General features: G+C 39.9%; 1 protein-coding gene and 1 long non-coding RNA gene across 2 annotated transcripts in view; one reads left to right on the top strand and one right to left on the bottom strand.

Annotated features, from left to right (window-relative positions):
• Positions 1 to 6,242, top strand: part of LOC106949965 (uncharacterized) — a 20,973-nt gene extending 14,731 nt beyond the window's left edge. The window contains exon 3 of the long non-coding RNA XR_001425508.1: positions 6,059 to 6,242. This is a non-coding gene — a long non-coding RNA (uncharacterized LOC106949965). The remainder of the gene's footprint in view (positions 1 to 6,058) is intronic.
• ttc39b (tetratricopeptide repeat domain 39B) lies at positions 4,409 to 22,057 on the bottom strand. The gene is made up of 19 exons (XM_015036532.1): positions 21,656 to 22,057; positions 14,108 to 14,142; positions 13,263 to 13,367; positions 12,462 to 12,593; positions 11,685 to 11,755; positions 11,483 to 11,550; positions 11,065 to 11,129; positions 10,874 to 10,979; positions 10,351 to 10,416; positions 10,147 to 10,255; positions 9,983 to 10,050; positions 9,841 to 9,900; positions 8,558 to 8,719; positions 8,396 to 8,487; positions 7,890 to 8,010; positions 7,681 to 7,792; positions 6,968 to 7,085; positions 6,739 to 6,855; positions 4,409 to 5,623 (listed from the first exon to the last, which is right to left on the bottom strand). The coding sequence occupies exons 1-19, from the start codon at positions 21,692 to 21,694 to the stop codon at positions 5,527 to 5,529; spliced, it is 1,743 nt and encodes a 580-aa protein (XP_014892018.1). The 5' UTR covers positions 21,695 to 22,057; the 3' UTR covers positions 4,409 to 5,526.

The raw sequence follows: 22,057 nt of genomic DNA, 5'->3' as shown, positions 1-22,057 counted from the left end.
GAATAAAAGATCATTTCAGGTGTAAAAGTCACAAAATGTGCAGAAAATGTTACAAAAACACACAAAAAAGAGTCAAAATGTGTTCAGATTAACTGATTTAATTTAATTTCATGTTTACAGCTCAGAATACAACGAATTATGACAGAATAACAGTTTGTGAAAGTTTGCATCCTTCACCACAATTAAAGGCTAAGCTTAGAAATAAAAGATAAAAATAAACATTTTCTCAACAATTAGTTCAGAAATCTTTATAAACATAATTTAACTGGAAAATAGACGATTTTTAGGTTAAAAAACGAAACAATGAGCTCAAAACCATGCAAAAATATTCATATAAATCTCTAAAATTGCTTAAAAAATAAAGAGTTTTCTAGGAAATTGAATTATTTCAACTAATAAAACAACATAAAAATGAAGGAAAGAAGGAAGCATTTTGTTAAAGATATAAAAGCAACAAGTAAAATGTATGGCTTGTAGCACGTTTATAATGTTAAATATGTCAGAACATGAAATTAATCTCTTATTTACACAGAAGAGAGAGACAAATAACCACAGGAACCTTAAATTAATTAGTTCTGATTCTCAGCAAAGCTTCACTAAATTTACTTTGGCAGTTTTTACATAATGTTTCCTAAAAACGCAGAACTTTTCTGTCCCTGGTGTCGAAACGCTTCGTGTTTCTGTGACGATTCGATGAATCCGACGAGTTTTTAACTCGGACGGTTAAAACAAAATCACAGCAAAGTTTCTCCAAATGTTCAAGAGTCTGGAAGAGAAAAGCAGGAAAACCTGTGATTTGCAGTTTTAACGTTTCCTTAAAGGAGGAGTTCGGCTTTTAACGTGGGGTTCTGTGGAGTCGGTGTCAGCAGGCAGTAGCTTACCCACAGGAGATCGATGCATGAGCAAGATGAGGCAGAGAAACTCTCATTTCTAAAATATTACTGCCGGCTACGTTTCCGACAGTTTTCAAATCGTTTAATCTGAACGGATTTTATCGCATTTTATCCGACTTTTGTCACAGACGTGAGAAATTTCATCATAATTCTGCAACAAAAGCAGCCAGACAGTGAATCTGGATGTAAACAATGGCTAAAAATTATAATTAGAAAATTATGACACAAGTTTGTATCAGTGAAACAAACCATCCGCTAGATGATGTCATCGCCTAATTTGCATATTTGGTCTCATGTGATTCAAACAGTAGAACAAATTCAGGTTCAAAGTGATTAAAAATACAAAAATACTTTATGAAATTATTTAATAATGTAAATACTTTGCCTGAACCTACACTAAATAAATCAGTTTTATATGATATCAAAATTAGCCAAAAACAGGAGATGAATCAGTGAATCAAATCAGGAGTTTATTTGGATGCAACATTTTCAGAGAAAGAAACATTAAAATTCATATTTATGAGTCAGACTGACTACATCCACTTGTTGCTAGCTGCAGAGTGATTGGTAATTTCTCGTCTTGCTAAAGTCTCCAGTAATATGAAAATAAAAAGATGCTAGATTTGTCGCTAGTTGCATTTTTGGTAAAAAGTCACCAGTGGGAACTAAAATAGTTGTTAAATTTTGTGACAAAGTTTGCAGCCGTGGTCTGAAGATGTTCTGGTTCATGAAAGTAATTTTAAAAGTTTGAATTTTGCTCCTGAACACCAAATCTGGTTCCTTCTGCACCGTGATGTCGCCCTGCGTCTCGTTAAACCGGAGACAAAGAAACATGGCGGCGACCACTGGTGGAAGAGGAGCGCAGGGCGTCGGCCATCTTGATACGACGGTCTTCTTCAGTGTTGATGACAGATGGAAACAGGTAAGTTCTCAACAAAACACCAGAACCGAGCTTCTTTAAAAGTAAAGGCACCGTAGGATAGTGACCTCTCACAAACCCTCCACAGAACCCCGGTTAAAGCAAGCTGTGATTCGCTGGAGTTAAAAACGATCCGCTCTGCGAGGACGGAGTCGCTTCGCTCTTGAGTCGTTCAGCTAACGGAAAGTTCTTCAAACTACGTTGGATGATGAGGAAACGAGATAAAATGTGCTTGATTATCAGAGCTGCAAAAAAAGAGAAATTTATCATTCAAAGTCTTTTTTCAATCTAGATTTTCTCCCAAATTATCAAATCATTAAGATAATTCTGTTACCAACATCTATGGTTTTTGTTTTCAGATAAATGTTTCTTCTGTTGCTCTAATTAAACCTCTAAAAACGACACAATCAAAAGAAAGAAAAATAAAAACACCAACACACACGAACTGAACAATATTCCTGTTTCCACTTTATTGCACCAAATGATCACCAGAGTAAAAGGCCTTGATGTCAACAGGAAAATAAAACAAAGATTAGATTAAATAACATGCAACATCCTGGAAGTGGAGACCAGACACACACAGAGGCACGACATTCATCACCCGGACAAAACACCAAGAGACACTGACAGGAGTCAAAGGTCGTGGCAACGAAACGAGTCAAACGGAAATGAAAAAACATTTAAAGCTGCAGTACGTCATTTTCATTAGGATGTGTTTCTGTCTCCTCTCTGAGCTGCTGTCTGAAGAAATGCACCAACAGTAACCAATCAGAGCCAAGAGGCGGAGCTTAGCGCTGTCAATAAACCTCATGTACGCGCTGTTAAATGTGCTGATGGCAGAGAAACAGCTTATTGTTACAGGAAAACCGTTCATCTGTTGTCATCGGTGGCTAGGCTAACTAGCATAGAGAGAGGCGGATGAGCAGCGTTACATAGAGGATGATTGACAGCGCCAAGACCCACCTCCTGGCTCTGATTGGTTGTTTTTAGTTAGCACTGGGAGAAGGCAGGGAGATTAATTAATTTATGTTTAACCGATTATCTGTGTTATACTAAACTGTCACAGCATGGTAACAGTTTCAACAAAAATGTAAAAATATGTATTTTTCATGACATACTGCAGCTTTAATGTCTCATTTTGAACAATCTTTACTCCACTGGTTTCCAGGAAGCCGTAATTATTTAGGCTTCATTTCACTTCCTGATCATTTAAAATCATTTTTATCAACAAAGAGGCGATTCATGATGAAAAACTTTGCTTTACCAGTCAAACTGTTAACTTCATAATTTTCTCCCAACCGCCATCAATAAACCATAAATTATCCTCAACTCATCATTTAACCACAGAAATCCTGTTGTTCAGTAATTTGTCTAAAAAAATAAACAAGATTTTATGACACCATTTATTCTAAACCAGACAGTCAACGAAAAACTTCTATTGGTTAAAAAAAGGAAATAAAATATCCCATTAGTTTTATCACAACTGAATTAAAAATAAAAAACTGGAGTTTGCCCTTTGACCTTTCCTGTTTCCAGGAGCATTTCTCCCGATGTTCACTGAGACTCTGTGTTCGTTGCCACGACTCCTTCATAATCACTACGAACAAAGTTTTCAACGTTTTCTGCTGTTGAAGCATCGAGTTGTTGAACATCCAGACGTTTACGACAGGAAACAGAGAAACAGGGTTTGGTCTCCAAACATTCAGAGGATCAGCGTCTCTGACGGTTCAAATGGAAGCAGAAATGACTTCAAGCTCACGGAAAACGACAAAAAAACTGCATTTTCATCATTTCTATTAATCCACAAACCTCTCAAAGCTTTTCCTCCCTCACAGAAAAACCATTATATATATATATATATATATATATATATATATCCTCTGGTAGAGGACCCGAGCTCAGAGGATGAAAGAGACCACCCACGGAGGGTGAGAGGGGAATTTTTATATATATATATATATATTATTATTATTTTTGATCCATGGTTTTGGAGAAAATAGATTTACATTTACGATACACTATAAAGTCGCTCTCCATACTCCTACACTTTTGATCTAAACATCTGTAGGATTTACAGCAAATTTCAGGCTATAAAGCAACAAAACAGAAAACAAAAGGCAACGTTCATTTGTTCAAAAGTTTACAAAAATAAAATAAAATTAAAGCTTCAATCCTTCGAGGGCTGAGCAGCCAGAAGGGTGACGGTTATGGTTTCTCAGAGACAAAGCTGCAAAAGTGTCAACATCAACATCCTGTTGCTCCATAATCTAAAATCAGGAGTTTTGTTCTAAAACATGTTTCCTAAAAGGCCTCTGAGTTTCTTTGTTCCCTGAAAATATAATTTTTTAATCTCGTTAGTCAAACTTCCTGTTATTATTAGTATTTTCAATGTGCTGATCAAAGAGTAGATTGATTGTACCATGTAATACTGAGCCGCTAACGACAGACGTTCTGGTACCAAGTAACACTGAGATGCTTTTTATTTCTCATCTGTCATTAACCGTCATCGACTCTTCATCACTTACTTAAAGACAAGTTGGTGAGCTTGTCTGGGGAACTGTAATCTTCTGTAATTAAATTATAACAGAAATTTAAATATTTATTTAATCTTAAACGTAAATTTAAAACATAGCGTACCGAGTACACAACTTTGTGGAACTCCACATTTAAACATATTAATGTTAATGCTGACGTGTTTGAACTAGTAAAGACAATAATGTTGGGTTTCCAACATTTATAATGTTACAGAGATCCTGGTGACTAAGAACTGGTGTTAGCCACCTCTACAGCTAGCTTTAGCCAAGCTAGCTTAGCTAGACGCTAAGCTAACTAATGGTGCAGAAAACCTTGACTGAATCAAAAGCTGCTCTGTATTTGAGAAACTCAACAATAAATCAAAGCCTTCGGCTTCTCAGCATGAACCCAACAAAAACCTGACAAATCATCCAATAACAAGAACATAAAAATCTTCTATTGCTGCTAAAAATGTGCAATTACCGCCGTTTGTGTGTGTAATCTCCTTCAGATGTGCGTAGCAGCTTGTTTGTGTGTGTGTGTGTGTGTGAGCTTGGAATGAGTGAATTCAGCTTATTTATTTAGGCCACCACTGGTGAAAAGGCTGTGACTGCATGACGCGTTTCTACAGAACTAAAGCAGTTAGAAATAAACGTTTCTCCTGTTACAGAGACTTTAGGGTTTCACTATCTGTACTGGAATTTAGCAGTTTATCACAAATTTTATTATTAGTTATTGTAGTGTAGGGTCATGATTTGTGTTTTTAAAAAATAATTAAAGTAAAATAAAGCCAAAGACAGGCAGTTAAAATCCCACTTGTCATTTTTCCCAGAAGTTTTGGTCTTTTTTGGAATAATAAGTTTGGTTTTCACTTTGTGCTTTTTGGTGAATCAAAGATGCAGCAGAAACATTTGTGAACAAATTCAATCCGACTTCCTTAATGGATCATTAACTTCTGAACAAACTGACAATGAGAAAGCTGAGCCTGAATCTAAAGCTTCATCAGGCTGACGGGTTTATGGAGCGGAAAGCGATCTGTTGGTGTGAATCTGAATGCTGAAGCGATCTGTTGGTGTGAATGCTGAAGCGATCTGTTGGTGTGAATGCTGAAGCGATCTGTTGGTGTGAATGCTGAAGCGATCTGTTGGTGTGAATGCTGAAGCGGAAGCGTGACGTGAACCGGACGTTTTCCAGCTGAGGTCACGGCGTGCTGACAGGCGAGCCTTTCAGGCTGCTGAGCGCCGCGTGGATCCTGAAGTGAAGCCTGGACTCCATGGAGTAATCCTTGTAGTTCGTCCTGACGGAGAACAAACGTCAGTCACTGCAGATAAACCGATTCTGTGATCCTAAATAGGCACTAAAAGCTGCTACGTCACACGGTGACTCTTTCAGGTCAAAGTTCAGATGAATAACTTTATATCTCAGTTGTTGATGTTTTTACAGCAGTTTACTACAGGAGCAGGACAGAGATAAGCTGCAGAGGTGTGTGGTTTTACGTCAGAGCAAAGGCGACCCAAGGCTGCGTTCACATGAGCCCTCTGTTCAAACTCTGGTTCGTTTGACTAGAAGATCCGGTTCGTTTGGTGCAACTAAAACAAACGTTAGCGAGTTTAGCACTAGCGGGAGAAACGGCTCATGGTTTTAACCAGACTGAAGACAAATCCTCCAACTGATAAAATCTGACGCTGCTCCATTTCTGTTTATATTTTGTGAGGAAGGACGCTGCGTTCAGTGTCTTCTTCTAGGGTTTTGAGATGTTTCCTCCAGTGGTTCTTGGTGCAGCGCCCCCAGAGGTGAGGAGGGGAACATATTTTTCAATTAGTTTTGAACCGGGTCTCAACTGGACTATCAGGTGTGATCCTAAGATGAAACATTGTCTCATATGACAAACTGGAGCGATTTGACATTTTGAAAATAAATTAGCTTATTTATTTCTAAAAAACTCTTGTTTTTTTATATGTTTTATTGATAAGATGAGGTGTTTTTTTTTTGGCCGTATCAAACTTGGTTTATTTCTCAAACTGTAATGGAAACACTTTTTTCACATCACGAGTCTTAATCAACAAGCAGATATTGCTTCTGGCGAAAACCACAAAGAAGACAACAGGAAGTAGCTGGAGGATGATGGCGCAGAAAGTTTTTAAATGATTTGTCGAGTAAAACTTCTTCACATGTTATTTTTGTTGAGTTTCTTATTTAATGGAAACATTGTATTTGTGAAATTATGGTTTTGTTTTTGACATTAGCGAAACATTGACAAAATTTTGTGCACATTTGTAATGGAAACGCAGCTCATGTTTGGTTTTTTTAAGGCAAAACTGAGGATTTATTAAAGCAAAACTTGTGTTCATTTAAAACATGTTAACAGGTTTTAAATGTAATTAATGTCTGTTGAATCAAAGATGAACTTACTTGGCTTTCTCGATGTAAGAGGTGGCCTTAACGAAGTCGCCCTGTTGTTTGTACAGCAGACCCAACTCATAGAGGGAGAACGGGATCAGGTAGTGGTCGTATCTGATCCGACTCTCGCTGCAAACACACACAGATGTGAGCTTTACCAGGAGGACGTAAACAGCAGCAGGGAGAGGCTAAACCAGGTTATCTGTGTGTGTGTGTGTGTGTGTGTGTGTGTGTGTGTTACCTGGAGAGGACCTGTGTGAAGCAGAGCTCAGCCTGAAGCAACCTGCCCAGATGTTTCAGGCAGAGACCCTTCAGCATCTGGACCAGGCCGCTGTCATCTGGGTGGAACTCGGACGGATCTGAGAGACGGAAAGCAAACTGTTAGCATGTTAGCATGCTAGCATGCTCATAAAGACTCTGACGTAAAGCTGGATGATGCTCCGTTTGAATTTTACTTCCTCACATCCTCAAAACAGCTTTTGTGTGTTAACTCCTGTAAGGCTTTCAAAAGTTGATCAGCTAATATCGTTTTTATTCGGTTGATTTCACTGTAAAAGTCAGTTGAGACCAAAACACCAGACTGAAAACTTTTATCATCCAGATTTTGGTAGAAAGAAAGAAAAGAGAAAAATAATAAACCATGCGAAAGGAAATGATTGAGTTCATTTTAATTTATCATGTGATTAATTGATTTATAGTTCATTGCAGCAGGCATAGCTGCAGCATTTTGAGCTGCAGCATTTTGAGCTGCAGCATTTTGAGCTGCAGCCTTTTGAGCTGCAGCCTTTTGAGCTGCAGCCTTTTTCTGTTGCATTTATTTTTCTGTTTTGCAGTTTATATCGCGTTTGCCATGTTTTTTCTCTCCATAGAGGAGAGCAGATCTGGTTTTCATGTTTCCATGGGTAACCGTTACATCACTGGATGTTTCTAACAGAAGTGAATTGTTGAGCTCACTTGTGTCGTTGCGAAGCTGCTGCTCAGCTTTCTCGATGGTGACCAGCAGGGACTCGGTGTAGTCGGCTCTCTTCCCAACGATGTTGAAGCCGTTCCAGACGTACATCATCTCCTACAGACAAAAACACAAATTCATCTTTATGACTGAGAATTTTTCCATTTTTCTCCATCTGTTCCCAGTTTCAGTGGAGCTGGTGTTTGTTGCGTACCAGAGCGGGGATGACCAGCGGGACGGGCTGAGCAGCTTTGTAGCGTCTGGATTTCCTCACTGCGAACTTCTCCATGGGAATCGACTTTCCGGCCAGCCGCTGTTTCAGCCCCTCCACCTGCCTGCACACAGAAACATCTTCACACCACTGAGCCTAAAAAACGTTCAACCCTGCAGCAACGACAAACAAAACCTCAACAGACACATTTTTAGTTCCACTCCCGCCACAAATTATGACTGAAAAAGAGGTTTTCAAAATGCTTTCACTCACTTTTTTAAGCTTATTTTGCCATACAATGAAAGTTTTTACACCATCAAACAAATATCTATTTCTTTATTTAATCTTTAGAAAAAGTGATTTCATGGTGAAAAACCTTTTCAAGTTTACTTCCAAACATGTCTGGCCTTCGTTAACTGAGACAATTAAAACATTCCTGCTTGTCTTTGAGTTTTTTTGTTTGTTACGACGGATATAATGACGGTTTATGGATGTGGAATAAAAACAACCTGAAGACTTCTACGATGTCTTCTCCAGTCTTCCTCACGTCATCTTCCGTCATCATGCTGAGGATCGCTGCTTTCTGGTACATATAGATCGCCTACAAACAACAGACACACCGATGAGCCTCTGAGTTTGTTCAGGCTGTGAGGACCTGCAGCAGGGCTGACCTTTGACCAGCGGCTCTCTTTGCACAGCAGGTCAGCGTATCGGTACGCCTGCTGCCACTCCTGCTGGAAGGAGTGAGTCCACATCAGCTCCCAGTAACACAGGTGGTGGATCTGCTTCCACTCCTGCTGGCTGCTGATGCACTCCTCAAACCTGGACTTCGCCTTCAGCAGAGAGCGGATCTTTAAACATGCGGCTCAAACATTTTAAACAACGAGCTTAAAGTTTCAGCGTCTGGTAAAAGTTACACAACAAGCAGGGAGAAATCAGACGCATCATCTGAAACGTTCTGGGAATATTTAGCTTGAAATCTTACAAAAATTATGAAAGAGTAAATAGATGTTTTTCAATATTTCTTTAGAAACATGGTTTTAAAAAGAAGAAACTTTTTTTGCTATATTGGTAAAAACGATGATCTGTACTACAAGTAAATACTTTAATATTTGGAGAAAGTTGTGTTTTAGAAGCTCAAGTAAATTTTAAACATATATAGCTACATATCTAAGCCATTGTTTATGTTGCGTCTCAGTGATGACTTAAGTTGGATGAAATGTGACTGAAGACACTTTGCAAACTATAAGATACATATCAAATTTAATTCCACATATAAAAGTGGAAAAAACATCTGATTTGTCTTCGTTGAAAGATTCGGGCCATTCAGGCTGCAGTGACACAACCGGATGGACCTGCTGTACGAACGTGGAATAAAACTTTTAAAATACCAAAGATCTAATATTTAGAGGAAGGTGTTATTAAAAAATAAAGTTTAAAAATCTTTTAAAAGTTCAGGAAGATGAACTTCATGCCAAACTTTTTCTGTTTTGCTCTTACTTCTGTCAAAAATAATGTAAGAATAGAAAATACAACAGTAAATAGATTAAATTTATAAATGTAATACTTTATTTAGGTTTATGTTAGAGATGAGATCAGTGATGGGGAAAACGTGGATCATGATATGAATGAATATTTTCTAGATAAGAACAGATTATGTTAGAAAACATTACAAACTAGCAGGTTTTACAAATATCACCTTTCACTATCGAGTCTTTTTTCCTGTTTGTTTCATAAAAGTGTCAATAAAAATTAGGGATTGAAATTAGTCGTCTTCTAAAAACTGCTGGGTTTATTTTTGGGCTCTGATTGTGAGTAGTGACAGATTAACAGCCAAAACGAAGCCGTTATAGGTTGAGTTTCAGTTTTTAAGGTCACTTTGCAATAAACGGATCAAGATGTTGTAAAAATAAACGTTTATACTGCACAGCTCTGAGAGTCTAAATGAACGAACCTTCTCAAAGTTTCCTCGCAGGGTGGCGACGCGAGCAGAGTAGAAGAGGATTATGGAGCCCTGAAAGAAACAAAAACCATAAATCCATCTATCAATCCCAAAGGATCAATACGTAATCGAACAGAGTCTCTGTTGGTCTCACTTTGGGGTATTTTTGTTGGTACGGCTCCAGCAGAGCTTCGGCCTCCGTCAGGTTCCCCTCCCCAGTTCCTTACATCAAAAACAGAAACAAGCAACTGAAAACCGATGAAGTGAAATATTCAGGTTAGGACGTCAAACAAATAGAGATTTGTAGAAATTTCCTACCCAGGATCAGCGACACGTATGTGTTATAGAAGAGCAGCGTCAGCACGCAGATTATGGAGCGCAGACTTTGGCTGGCTGCTCCCTCCCTCAGCTGAGACAAACCAAAACCCTGCAGGAGAAACGGGCAGTGAGACGGCCACCTCTCTTCCTGACACGGACATTCGGGTCCTGCTTTAATGAAATATCTGCAGACGAAAAACTCACCCTGTTTCCTGAGAAGCCAATAAACTCCAACAACCTTAAAATCTTCTGAGGAAGGAGAGACAACATCTGGAACAAAGAATCAGATTCAAAGATTCATTAACAAAGTACAGCTAAATATAATTTATAGTGTATAATTTAAATCTTTTAAAACTTTAGGAATGTTTGCCGATATGCTGATGATACAGTGACAAACGCAGCAGAATCCAAAAAATGGGCAAACATTTAAAGATGTGTTTGTGTTTAAAAACCCAATAAACTCCAACAACCTTAAAATCTACTGAGGAAGGAGAGACATTTAAAATGAACAAAGAAATCAAACTGAATGAATTAATTAATAATGTACACCTAATTATAATTTGTATCCTTTGTACTGTAAAACTTTAGGAATGTTTGCCGATATGCTGATGATACAGTGACAAACGCAGCAGAATCCAAAATATGAGCTTTTCTGTGTTTAAAAACAGAAACGCTTTAGAAAACTTTCACATCAGTTTAAATTAATTTAACCATTTTCTTCACCCACCAGGTTAAACGAGCCGATGCCCAGCTTGACTCCGCCCTCAAACTGTTTGAACGAATTTAACTGCTCCGCCTTGTCCTGGCTGATGTTCAGCAGGTTCTGACAGTCCCTGACGAGAAGCACAGAGCCTGATGTTATATTATGTAAACGATGTCTCTGATGGAGGCAGCTTCAGCTGTTCCTTCATCACTCACTTGTAGATTTGGTAGCTTGTTCGAATCTTGATTCCTCCTTTTATGAAACTGATCATGTTCTCATCCTGGAAAATAAGGACAGAAAAGACGAGTTTATTTACACTAAACTGACATCAGCAGCCGTTAAATCTTAGGTTTTCCTGTCAGATTTAAAAGTTGGCAGAACCTTCACACCTGTTGGCTTTAACTTCAAAAAACATTTTGACTTTAAGAAACAAGTGATGAAGCAAAGTGGACAAAGAGGAAACTTCCACAAAAACTACTGCAAGAAAACCACTTAATTTACAAAAATTCATCCTACATGAAGGAGAGTTTATTTATTTATTTATCAGTGGGTAACATGTTGTCATCAGTGATTTTACTGAGGGATGAACATGATTCAAATACGTTGAGCTGATTTAATACCAGTGACTCTGACCTGTATGAAAGTGAGCGTTGCTTTCTGCAGAAGGCACTCGGCGTAGCAGAGCTCTGCGTGCATTTCCTCTGCAACACAAAGACAGGCCACGGTTTTCTACGGCTTTCTGGTTCTACTGCCCAGTTAAACCCAGTGGTTCCCAGTTAAACCCAGTGGTTCCCAGTTAAATCCAGTGGTTCCCAGTTAAACCAGTGGTTCGTACCTTCCTGTAAGCTGGACTGCTTGCTGATCAGGCTGGACAGAGAAACGACCACCGAGTTTCTCTTTCTGAACCTGCAGAAACATTTCAGAGTCTTTGGTTCCTGCTGCAGGTTTTCTGGTCACATGAGACCAAAATGCAACATTTTTATCTCGGTACAAACTCAGAGGTACAGAGGAGTCGACCCAGTGTCCCTGAACACACCGTCCAGAGGCTGAAACATGGTGGTGGCTGCATCATGCTGGAGAGAAACCTGCTAACTGACTGCAGACTAGCATGAAGTCCAGATTTCCAGCAGGACAACTGGTGGAGATTATTATTGGATGGTTTAGTTCAGAGCATCTTCATGCATCAGAACGGTCTAGTTAAAGTCTAAATATAAGTGGAAACCTGTGAGAAGCCTTGAAAACTGACATTCACAGATTCAATCCAACCAATCTGACTGAGCTTGAGTGAAAATGGCGCCGCCTAGCGTCACAAATATGTACAACTCTGTGTTGGTTCCATCAAATCCAAACGAAATGCAGTGAAGTTTGTTTCTGTAACCAAAGATGTGAAAAAGCTTCAGACGTATAAACGTCAGAGGAACTGGATGTAGTTCACGATACTTCAGCCAAACTGGGCCGACTCACCGGTACCATCAAACCCATCAGATGGAAACCAGTTCAGGACTTTATCAGAACAGAGTTCAGCTGAAACTGACCCACAGTTCTGATGCGTGTTGATGTGAAATGTGACGTTTGTTCCTGGCGGCGGTCAGGTTAAAGGCGGCCATCTTACCGGTGGCAGGTCTGCAGCGCCTGCTTGATGGTCTCCATGGCCGTCTGGATGTCCTTCTGGTCAAAGGTCATGGTGGCCTGCATGACCAGGATGCTGCTGTAGCCCAGAGCGTGGTACATGCTGTGCTTCCACCTGAACACACAACGGGTCGGTTAGGACCGCAGAACCTGAACACAGCGACCCAAAACGGGACCGGAGCCGGTTCAGGGATGGAACGACGACCAGTTCTGATGGAGGGGAGGAACCAGTGAGGAACTGGTTTGATTCCAACCAGGAGAGGAAAGAAAGGAGGTGACAGGACGCAAGGAGGGACGGAAGGAAAGGAGGAATTGTGGCAAGGAAGCAGAGAAGAAAAAAAAAACAAGATAAACAACAAAGAATAGAAGAAAGGAGAATACAATTTAGGAAGAACACAAGGAAAGGTTTTGAATAAGGGATTTAGGATAAAATGATAGAGGGATAGAAAAAGATGAAAAAATAAAGACACAAGGAATAAAACAACAAGGAAGTCAACAGGATGCTGAATAGTTTAATTATCTATAATTATGGAAGGTGGGTGTCCAGTTAAATCCTGAAAACCTCCAATGGGTGAATTAAAACAATTCAGCAAAGGAGAAGAGGAGGAAGAAGAATGTGTTTAAATTCCTTTCACAATAAAAGACTCATTGTTGGTCATCAGCTGGAAACCAGCAATTAGATTAAGGGAAATTTATTTTCACACAGGATTCCCCCTAGAAAAACATCTGGGATTTACTTTAGGTTATTTTTCCGACATCAACACGAGTTTGAAAAGAGCCTCACCACGGCTTCAGCAGGTCCAGAGCCTGAGAGAACCTGTTGTTGAGGACGAGGTTGAGAGCGCACTGAGTCTCCTGGATGGCAGTCTGCAGGTCCATCTGACAAGCCCTGCACGCACACACACACACACACACACACACACACACACACACACACACACACACACACACACACACACACACACGGAGATAAATGAAACCAACCGCACAGGAAGAGTCTGTTAGATTTTATAACCCTCACTGCTCTCTAGTGTCTTGTTTTCTAACAGTGATGGGGGGAAGGATCTGTGATCTTTGCGTCTTTGTGCACCCGGACGCAGCAGCTCTCTAGTTCTCAACATTCTAGGATATATTGGCAAACACAAGAACATAAAGTTTTACAGTCAGACTAAACACTAAAACTTTATGTTTTAAGAAACAGCTCTCACTGTTGTATGCATCATTTATATGCAGTACCTGGCGGACCACCAGGGGGCGCCCACAGATCACGGTATGCGTAAAACTCAACAATACTGAGAAACAACGCATTTATAAACGTGTGAAAGGCAAAAGATGTGTACTGCACATAACTATTTGTACTAACATTGTGAGTAAACCTAAATTTAATTCAAGACTTTGACATAAAATAACAAAATTACAAGAAAATACAGTTTTATAAAAGTGGCCCAGTTGGTCTGGTCAAGTTCTGGTCCTCACATGACATAAGAACAAACACACACTGACCAATCAACACCGAAAGTGACAAAGCAAGAGACAGAAGGAGAAACTGCAGCCTGACAGGAAGTGAAAACGACACAGAGAGACATTTTCAGCTCTTATAACACTGTGTGTTAGTAAGTGCGTACTTACGAAGGTATCCGATCGAAGGCATCCTCAAAGCAGTCCTGAAACAGAAACACTGAGGTGAGCTAGCTGCTCTGCTTCACGAAAAATCCTCACAAATGGATCAAACACTTTAGATACAGGATCATCACAGCTCAGCACAAACCCTCTGCTACAACATATTTTGGTGAAATGTTGAAACACACATTACATTTTGATAACTTTTAATCCCTCACGGTGTCTAAATATCAAAAAATACCAAAAATAACCCTTTGAACCAAAATGGCTGCCTCCCTCTACAGTAAAACCTTTGCTTTGCAGCATTTTGTAACAGTTTGGGTGTGCAGGGTGTCGGCTGGAGACGTGACCTGGTCCGGAAAGCAAACCGCTAAAGGATCTGCTATGATGCAAATTAAGCAAAGCTCGTAAACAAAGTCCTCAGAAAACCAGAGTCTCACATTTCAAATCTTAGTTTTCACTCTTAGAGAGGAAATCGTTACACAAAAATATTCTGTTTTGCTCAAAACTAATCTGCATTTCATTTTCAAATACAAAACCATCCTGCCCACCTCCACCTGTATGGATTTTCCCAAAGCATATTTGTGCGGCTTCAACATGAGTAAAGTAAACCTCACAGTGTTTCTTCAGAGCCTCAGTAACAGGCTAATAATAGCTGTCCAGCAGCTCCTTACATAACCGCATCCAGCTGCAGCCACAGCCTCATAAAGAGGAACTCTGCCTGCAGGCTGCAGCCATCCAGCCTCCACCGTCCAGACCAGCCGCGCTGCACAGCCGGCCTCAGCCATCAGCCGCGCATCGAAGGGAAACACTCAATATGAATCTGCTCACTGTGCATAAACAGGTCAAACTGCAGGGAGCTGTGGACATGATGCAAGCAGTACGGACATTTCTAAACCTGAGCTCAGTCAAGATTAAACACATAATTCTGAAAATGTAAAGACACAGAAAACATTTAACAAAGAATAATGTCTTATAAAATGGTACAAAAGCTACAAAAATGGAAATAAACACAAAACTTACATTTTGATAAAGAAAAAACCAAACAAAACAAAACAACCTCCAAATCAATCTGTTGCAGCTCTATAGATTAAAAATAAAGGATTTATCTCTACAAAGGTATTTAAAAGTTCTTACAAAACACATAAAAGAAACATATTTGGTAATTCACTCAGTGAACAGAGTGAAGGAGGAGACAGTGAATGTACGTCAACAAGCTAAACGTAGCATTTAAGCTAACTTTAGCCTCCATGCTAGCAGGAGTAAGTCAGAGTTAGCCAACATGCTAGAGACAAAAACAGCTTCAGAAATAGAAAACAACCAGAAAACAAAGTAAAGCAACAGCAACCTAAAGCATGCTCTCAGAAATGTTTCTAAATAACTGAAGGACAAATTAAATAAAAGCAGAAATGATATTTTCTATCTTATCCTGGTCAACGGGTTGGTAGACAAAATATGTTGGGTTTAAAAAGCAAATAAAATATGTTCAATATGCTCAGTTCAAAATAATAAATGTGCTTTTGTGTGCTACAATTAGCTTTATTTTGTTGGACTGACCATTAAAAACAAGTACAACACACACACACACACACACACACACACACACACACACACACACACACACACACTTCTCAGAATACTTTCAGGAAACATTAATCATAATTCCGTCCAAACAGTCGCTTTCACACCCTCGTTTCAGACGCATCACTTCCTGTCTGTTAAAGCAGACTGTCAGGTTTCAGTCTGCTTCCAGCATTCACAGCATTCCTCACAGCAGCACCATAAGCTCCTACTGTGTGCGTCTAAAAACAGGCAACTGTTGTTGAATCAGCCAGGCCAGCATGTTACAACACAACACAAGTCTCTAACAACCGGACGCTGATGACCTGTGAGCAGGACAGGGAGGAGACGACGAAGCTCTGATTTAGGTGTTGGTACAGCTAGATTAGCAAGTATAGCTAGTTAGCTGGATATCCCAGTAGGACAGGCAGGTAGAAAGCAAGATGGCCAGTCAATGGACAGGTAGGCAGCTACTGAGCTAGGTGGCCGGGTCAGGGGGTAGATGGTCAGGAACCAGCTAACCAGGAGAAAAGGTAAGTACCTGTCTTCCTTTGAATGGGAAAGTAACAAGGTCAAAGGGTAACTAGTCAGGAGATAGAGACAGCCAGGTCAACGGGTTGGTAGCCAGGTCAACAGGTTGGTTGCCAGGTCAACAGGTTGGTTGCCAGGTCAACGGGTTGGTAGCCAGGTCAACAGGTTGGTTGCCAGGTCAACAGGTTGGTTGCCAGGTTAGGGGGCAGGTAGATCTGACCTAACGATCTACCAGGGGGTAAATAGTGAGGTGGGTAGGTAGAGAACTAGATAGGCTGGTAATGAGGTAGTTTGGCAGGTAAGAAGGTAGGTTATGAACTCATTAATTCATGCATTCACAAAAGCGACTGTATCGGCGCCATCAGGCCCTCTGACCACCAACATCATGCCAGGTGGGTGGAGCTGCAGACGGTGCACAAAGACTGAGGCAGACGGAGGGGGTTCCAACTAATTTTTAATTACAACAATAATTTAGTACTTTCACTCTGCAGAAGTGCAGAACCGGTAAATTCACACATCTAAATTCTTTCATCTTTACATATGAGCTTTAAAATGACCAGCATCCCTCTTAAAGTGTCTAAGCATCAACTGGATTACTAACTAGTAATCCAGTTACTAAGTGACCAAGATGGTAACTATGAGTTAAGACCAGAGAGGAAACAGATAAAACCAGGCACTGCACCTTTAGAAACACGGAGCGTTCAGAGACAGACAGGTTCTCCAGTAACAGCTGCACCTTTCATTAATTAGTCAGGACCTTCATGCTGCGTCCGATTACCGGCCACATGCTCTATAAACCACCAGGAAGGACCAGAAGCAAAGACTTCAAAAGCCCAGAGGAAACCAGACAAAGGTTTTATTCTTCCCAAAAGAGGAATAAACTTTCTCACACATCCGGAGGAAACTTTGTCCTGTGTGGTGGGATCTTATTGACCCATTTGAAGGATTAAACACTTGGTCTTATCTTTAAAAACCGTCTAATACTGCAGCAGACGTATCTATTCTTCTCTTCACTGACAGAAAACCAACTCAAACTCAACACAATCCAAGGTACAGAATCAAACAGGAAACTAAAGGATGTTCTGCTAAAGAAGCCAAATTCTGTCACCATTCATCACTTCAAGCTCTCTGTCTGTTGACAGTAAGCTAAAGTTTTCTCTTAGCTGTTAATAAGAAGTAAAAAGGACTAAAACAGAAATAAAACGTCAGATGTTGATGCCATGCATGGATGTTTCGTGTCTCTGGTAAGGCAAAGAGCCGTCAGCGACCGGCAGCGTCTGCGATGTCAGAACTTATCCAGCGTTTTCTCTTTATTGCATCGACTCTTTTTCTGAAAATTCAACAAACAGAAAAACAAATAAACCTCTCAAGCGACAGTAAAAACCTAAAAGTGAGAAAGTTATTTTTGAATTTTGTCATTTCAACCTTTTCTGCTGCGAAACGTCAAAATGTGAATAAAAACGTCGACGGAAACACGTCAACCTGTCTCGTCATTTTTCTATTCCAGAGAATCTCAAAGTTCAAAAAGCAAATTAATGTCAGTTCAGGGTTTAATAATCCTGCAATGTGAAACTAAAGTCTTTCTGCCAACAACTTTACTCAGAAAATCTCTACAAACACCAAATTTGTGTTTTTTAGAAATCTTTTATTCATGGAATCGACTAAAAATGTGAAGAAATAAACGCAGCTAAACACATTTTTAAACATTTTGGCAGATTAACAACATATAAAATATAAAATATTGTTTTCAGCAAATTTGCACCAAAGTTTTTCTGCTGTTTTTATGAGTGATCATGTTTTTCACACAGATTATGACTCAACCTCATATTTCTGTCATGTCTTTAGATTTATAAGTCAGTTGTGTAGGTAAAGTGGCCTGAGTTGGCAAAGGGTCAAAGGTCATGGCACTGCACACTTGAACAGCGTTTTGTGCACATAGTTAATTGGTGTCTTTGTGTTTTTATGGCGTTTCTGCGCCGCGTCAGCAACGAGAACCTTTATCCCAGTTTCCATAAACTCAGTTAGTCTCACATTCCTGAGCTTAACGAGCGTCAGCTGAGTTCCCCCGAAACGCGACGAGCCTGAATGAAGCTTCCAGAGATCAGATTAGAGCCGAGCTGAAGAAAAAAATATCGTTCCGTTTCTGGTTTTTTATTCTCGTTACATTTCACAGGCAAATAAAATAAACTTCATTCTAACAAAACAGAGTCTGGATCTGAAGGCAGATCACCAGATAATCCAAGATAATCCAAGACTAACATCATAAAACCTGCAGAAAAAGAGACTTTCTGCAGAGTTAAAGCCACAAAACGTATCAGAAATATTTCCAGTTTGTGGAAAATCGTTTCCAAATGGAAGAAAATACTAAGAGATAAAGTAAAACTGTTCATGTGCAGGAATGTGTCTCCGTAGCCTTAAGGAGGATTTTATGTTTTCAGTTTCTTTTGGTTATATTTAAAATTAGATTTTGTATTTTCAGCTTAAAAGTATAAATTGAATTCAAATTTGACATCATTACTTGAGATTTATTCAGATTTTAACATTAATCCTGTTAAAACATAATTGGTGGTACAGATTTAATCAAAACAAATATTAAAAATCTCCCTAATTTTCCAAGCAACAGGAAACATGTCCTTTAATCTGAAACTACGAGTGTTTTGTCTCTTAAGCTTCTTAGACGATCCTTTAATTCAGACATAAGTCTAAGTAAACACTCCCTCTAGTTTATAATTAATGTAAAAAACCACACCGGCGCTGAGGTAAACTGGCACACCCCCAGTTTAAACAGAACAAAGCAGCTGGGAAACCAGACAGTCTGATAAAACCAGTTAAACTTTAATCCTTCAGTTTGAAACATTTCTCAGGTTCAGACAGGATGAACAGGAAGACAACAGGAACGAGTCGCCATGTTGTTCTGATGCAAACAGCTGGTGGCTGGATCAGCTCTGGTATTTACACACACACACACACACACACACACACACACACACACACACACACACACACAGCCAGGACCTGACACTATCACTGAAAGCTGATTACACGCTGCTGATGGATCAGTTTAATAATCGGCTGGCTGTGAACGGCTCACCTGAGCCGGATTCATTTCAGCAGCTCTCAGTGGAAACAGGAATAAATGAGCCACAGAAGAAGAAGACGGAGAAAATAAGCACAGGAAACGATCCTGATGCAGACGAGGGGCTGAGACACTGCGCCTCATATAAGCTGTACTAAAACCTAAAGATGGGAGGCCGGACGCTCCGGACTCTCCGGACTCTCCGGCGCTCCGGATGCTCCGGACGCTCCGGATGCTCCGGACGCTGCATGGACTTCGTCCAAAGAGCCACGACTTCCTGTCAGTCTTTTATGAGCTCTATGAGGATCGATGCACAAATATGAAACCCGGGCCGACAGAAGAGCATTTCCACTACAAACAGATCTGTGTCTATATTCTGCTGATGATTGTGGTGTTTCTGTTAAATAAGACATTAAATAAAAATGACATGACTAAGTTTGTTCACACAATAAGTCTTCAAAAAACGTCACAATGACAAACAGTTTCACAGAGAACCTGAACATTAAACCCTCTAATAGGAGCAGAGCTGCTTCTACATCCTTTCACTCAGTTAAAGTAAAAAGTAGTCGTCCAAAAAATAACTGAAAAGGTATTTGGTAAAAAGTCTATTATACTGCTACCATTAAATATTTAAAAATTACATCATCATACAGACCAAAGTGTAAAGTTAAGTGGAAATTTTGCTATTTTAAGAACGAAAATGACAATAATTCATATTAGTAACAAAAAATAACATCAGGCAAAATAAATGTCAGTTTCTTTCTTTCAATATAAAACTGGTGAAACTTTAACAGAAGCTGTGTGTCTGTTTCTGGTGGATCTTTGGCTAAAACAAAAATTTAACTCGAGAAAAAAGTCCAGCGTTGTGTAATAACAAGACATTTTCCCTCATTATAAGTGAAATAATCTGTCAGTGGAAGTAGTACTTTTAAAAAATCGATATTAAGAAATTATTGACTTAAAACAATACCTTACATCTTGATGAAAGCTAGTTATAACTTAGATTTGTCTTATTTTCAGTGTAATAAGATATTTGCACCATAAACTAGACTGAAAATACTTGTTAGGATTTGGTGTTTTTGCAGTGCATTCTTGTGATTTTTCATCTGTCAGAGATTTTGTGAAAAACCTTTTACTGATTCTTCCATCCTGTTTTGTTTCAGTTCTTTTATTTTGAGTTGAAGTTCTATGTACAGTATTTCTGTCCCATATATTTTAGTTTTTCTGAATGAGAACTGACTGCATGCATGTTGCTAAGCGTGGTCAGTCACTCCGCTCTCGTCTGAACCGGGTTAATTAGAAAAGAAAAGCCTCCCGGATCGTTTTTCCTGGGTTTTCCCATTTTAGCCCTGCGGCTGCAGCTAGAGCACAACTACACATTAAACCATGGAGAGAAACAGAGATCTGCCCCGAATCCTGCTTCAACGGGCAGCAGCCACAGAAAACATCTCAGCTTTTCTGTTACATGTAACCATGAAGAGCTGTGCAGTCGTTTCTGACTGACATTGAAATAGTAAGTAGGTCAAGAGGAAGTGGAAAATCTTGACTCTAACGAACGGGAAGGAAGTGAATCAGATAAAAAAAAAATCTTTCTATTTAAGTTAATTTCTCAAACTTAATAGAAAAATGTCAGCATGTGGATTTACAGAAGAACTCTGGATTATTTTGACTTTAAACGCTGTCATGTTTCTTCTAAATGGATGCAGTATTAGCATTCAAGCAGCCATTTTGCAAGAGGTTGGTGACAAGGATGTCGTCAAACCTTAAAGTTAAATCGTTAAAGCAGAAACAACCAAAACGTGACTCAGCAGGAATATTTTCAATTAATTTTTATCTAATAAAACGTTTCTACTTTTCAGTCAGTTCCACATTGATAAGTGGAGGGAATTTAACCTGGAGTAATGTACCATCTTTACCACTAGAGGGCACTACATCTGTCACACAGCACCTTTAATCCAAACTTAATTTAAATTGGGTGAAATTTGCTAAAATTACAAGTGAGAATCTGTGATTATTTCAGTGTTTTTACAGTGTGTGGAAGGATATCTGTGTTTTTTTCTATGTACCAAAGAATAAGAAGGTGTGACATTAAAGGAAAATGTGTTTCAAAACCAGCCTGGTCAGGTTTACGTAACTCGTTTAAAAAGGTGTGTATTTTCTTAATCAGTCTGGTTTATTACCTCGTTATTTACATTTAAACGGTAATATTTGACAGAACATGTGAGGCAGAGCAGCTGAAGACGATGAGTGAAGGTTTTGTCAGGAACAGGATGTGACATCCCGGCTCCGGAGGGTTTTTGGGAGAATTTAAAGGAGGAAACCAGCCGGGATGTAACCGGAGCCTCCGGAGGGACGGGACCGGCTGAAACGTGATAGCGGCGGGATCTCACCTCCTCCTCGGCGGCCGCCCCGTTGCCGACGTGGGCCATGTCTCCTGTCCGTCCTCCCGGAGCTGCGCTGCGGTCTGCGCGGCTTCAGGCGCGCCTGGCTGGCATGTCGCTGCGCCGCCCGGCCAGAACCCGTCCTGTGGCCGCGATGGGTCCGGAGTCAGGGGGTCCCGGTTCGTCCTTGCGCCTGTCGGACGCGGAGGTTCAGACTCTGCGGCTCTCTTCCGTGAAGAGCAAGACAGACACGCCTCCCACTTTTCATTTCTCCGCCCAGAGAAAGAGAGAGTGAGAGAAAAAAGAGAGGGAGAGGGAAAGAGAGACAGAGCGAGATAGAGAAAGGATGAGAGGAAGGAGAGAAGGGATGAATCTGCATCATTATTGCATAAAACACTGAATATCAATCTG

The sequence above is a fragment of the Poecilia latipinna genome, unplaced genomic scaffold (genome assembly GCF_001443285.1).
Source record: "Poecilia latipinna isolate Pla-1442-1.1 unplaced genomic scaffold, P_latipinna-1.0 Scaffold371, whole genome shotgun sequence".
NCBI classification, from domain to species: Eukaryota; Metazoa; Chordata; class Actinopteri; order Cyprinodontiformes; family Poeciliidae; genus Poecilia; species Poecilia latipinna.
This window is presented reverse-complemented; position numbering and strand designations above follow the sequence as displayed.

Coding starts and splice junctions, on each gene's coding strand:
- ttc39b (XM_015036532.1), bottom strand. CDS start 21,694: ATGGCCCACGTCGGCAACGGGGCGGCCGCCGAGGAGGAG. Junction 9,901..9,982: donor ACCAACAAAAATACCCCAAA/GTGAGACCAACA, acceptor TGTTTCTTTCAG/GGCTCCATAATCCTCTTCTA. Junction 7,086..7,680: donor GCAGCTTCGCAACGACACAA/GTGAGCTCAACA, acceptor TCCGTCTCTCAG/ATCCGTCCGAGTTCCACCCA.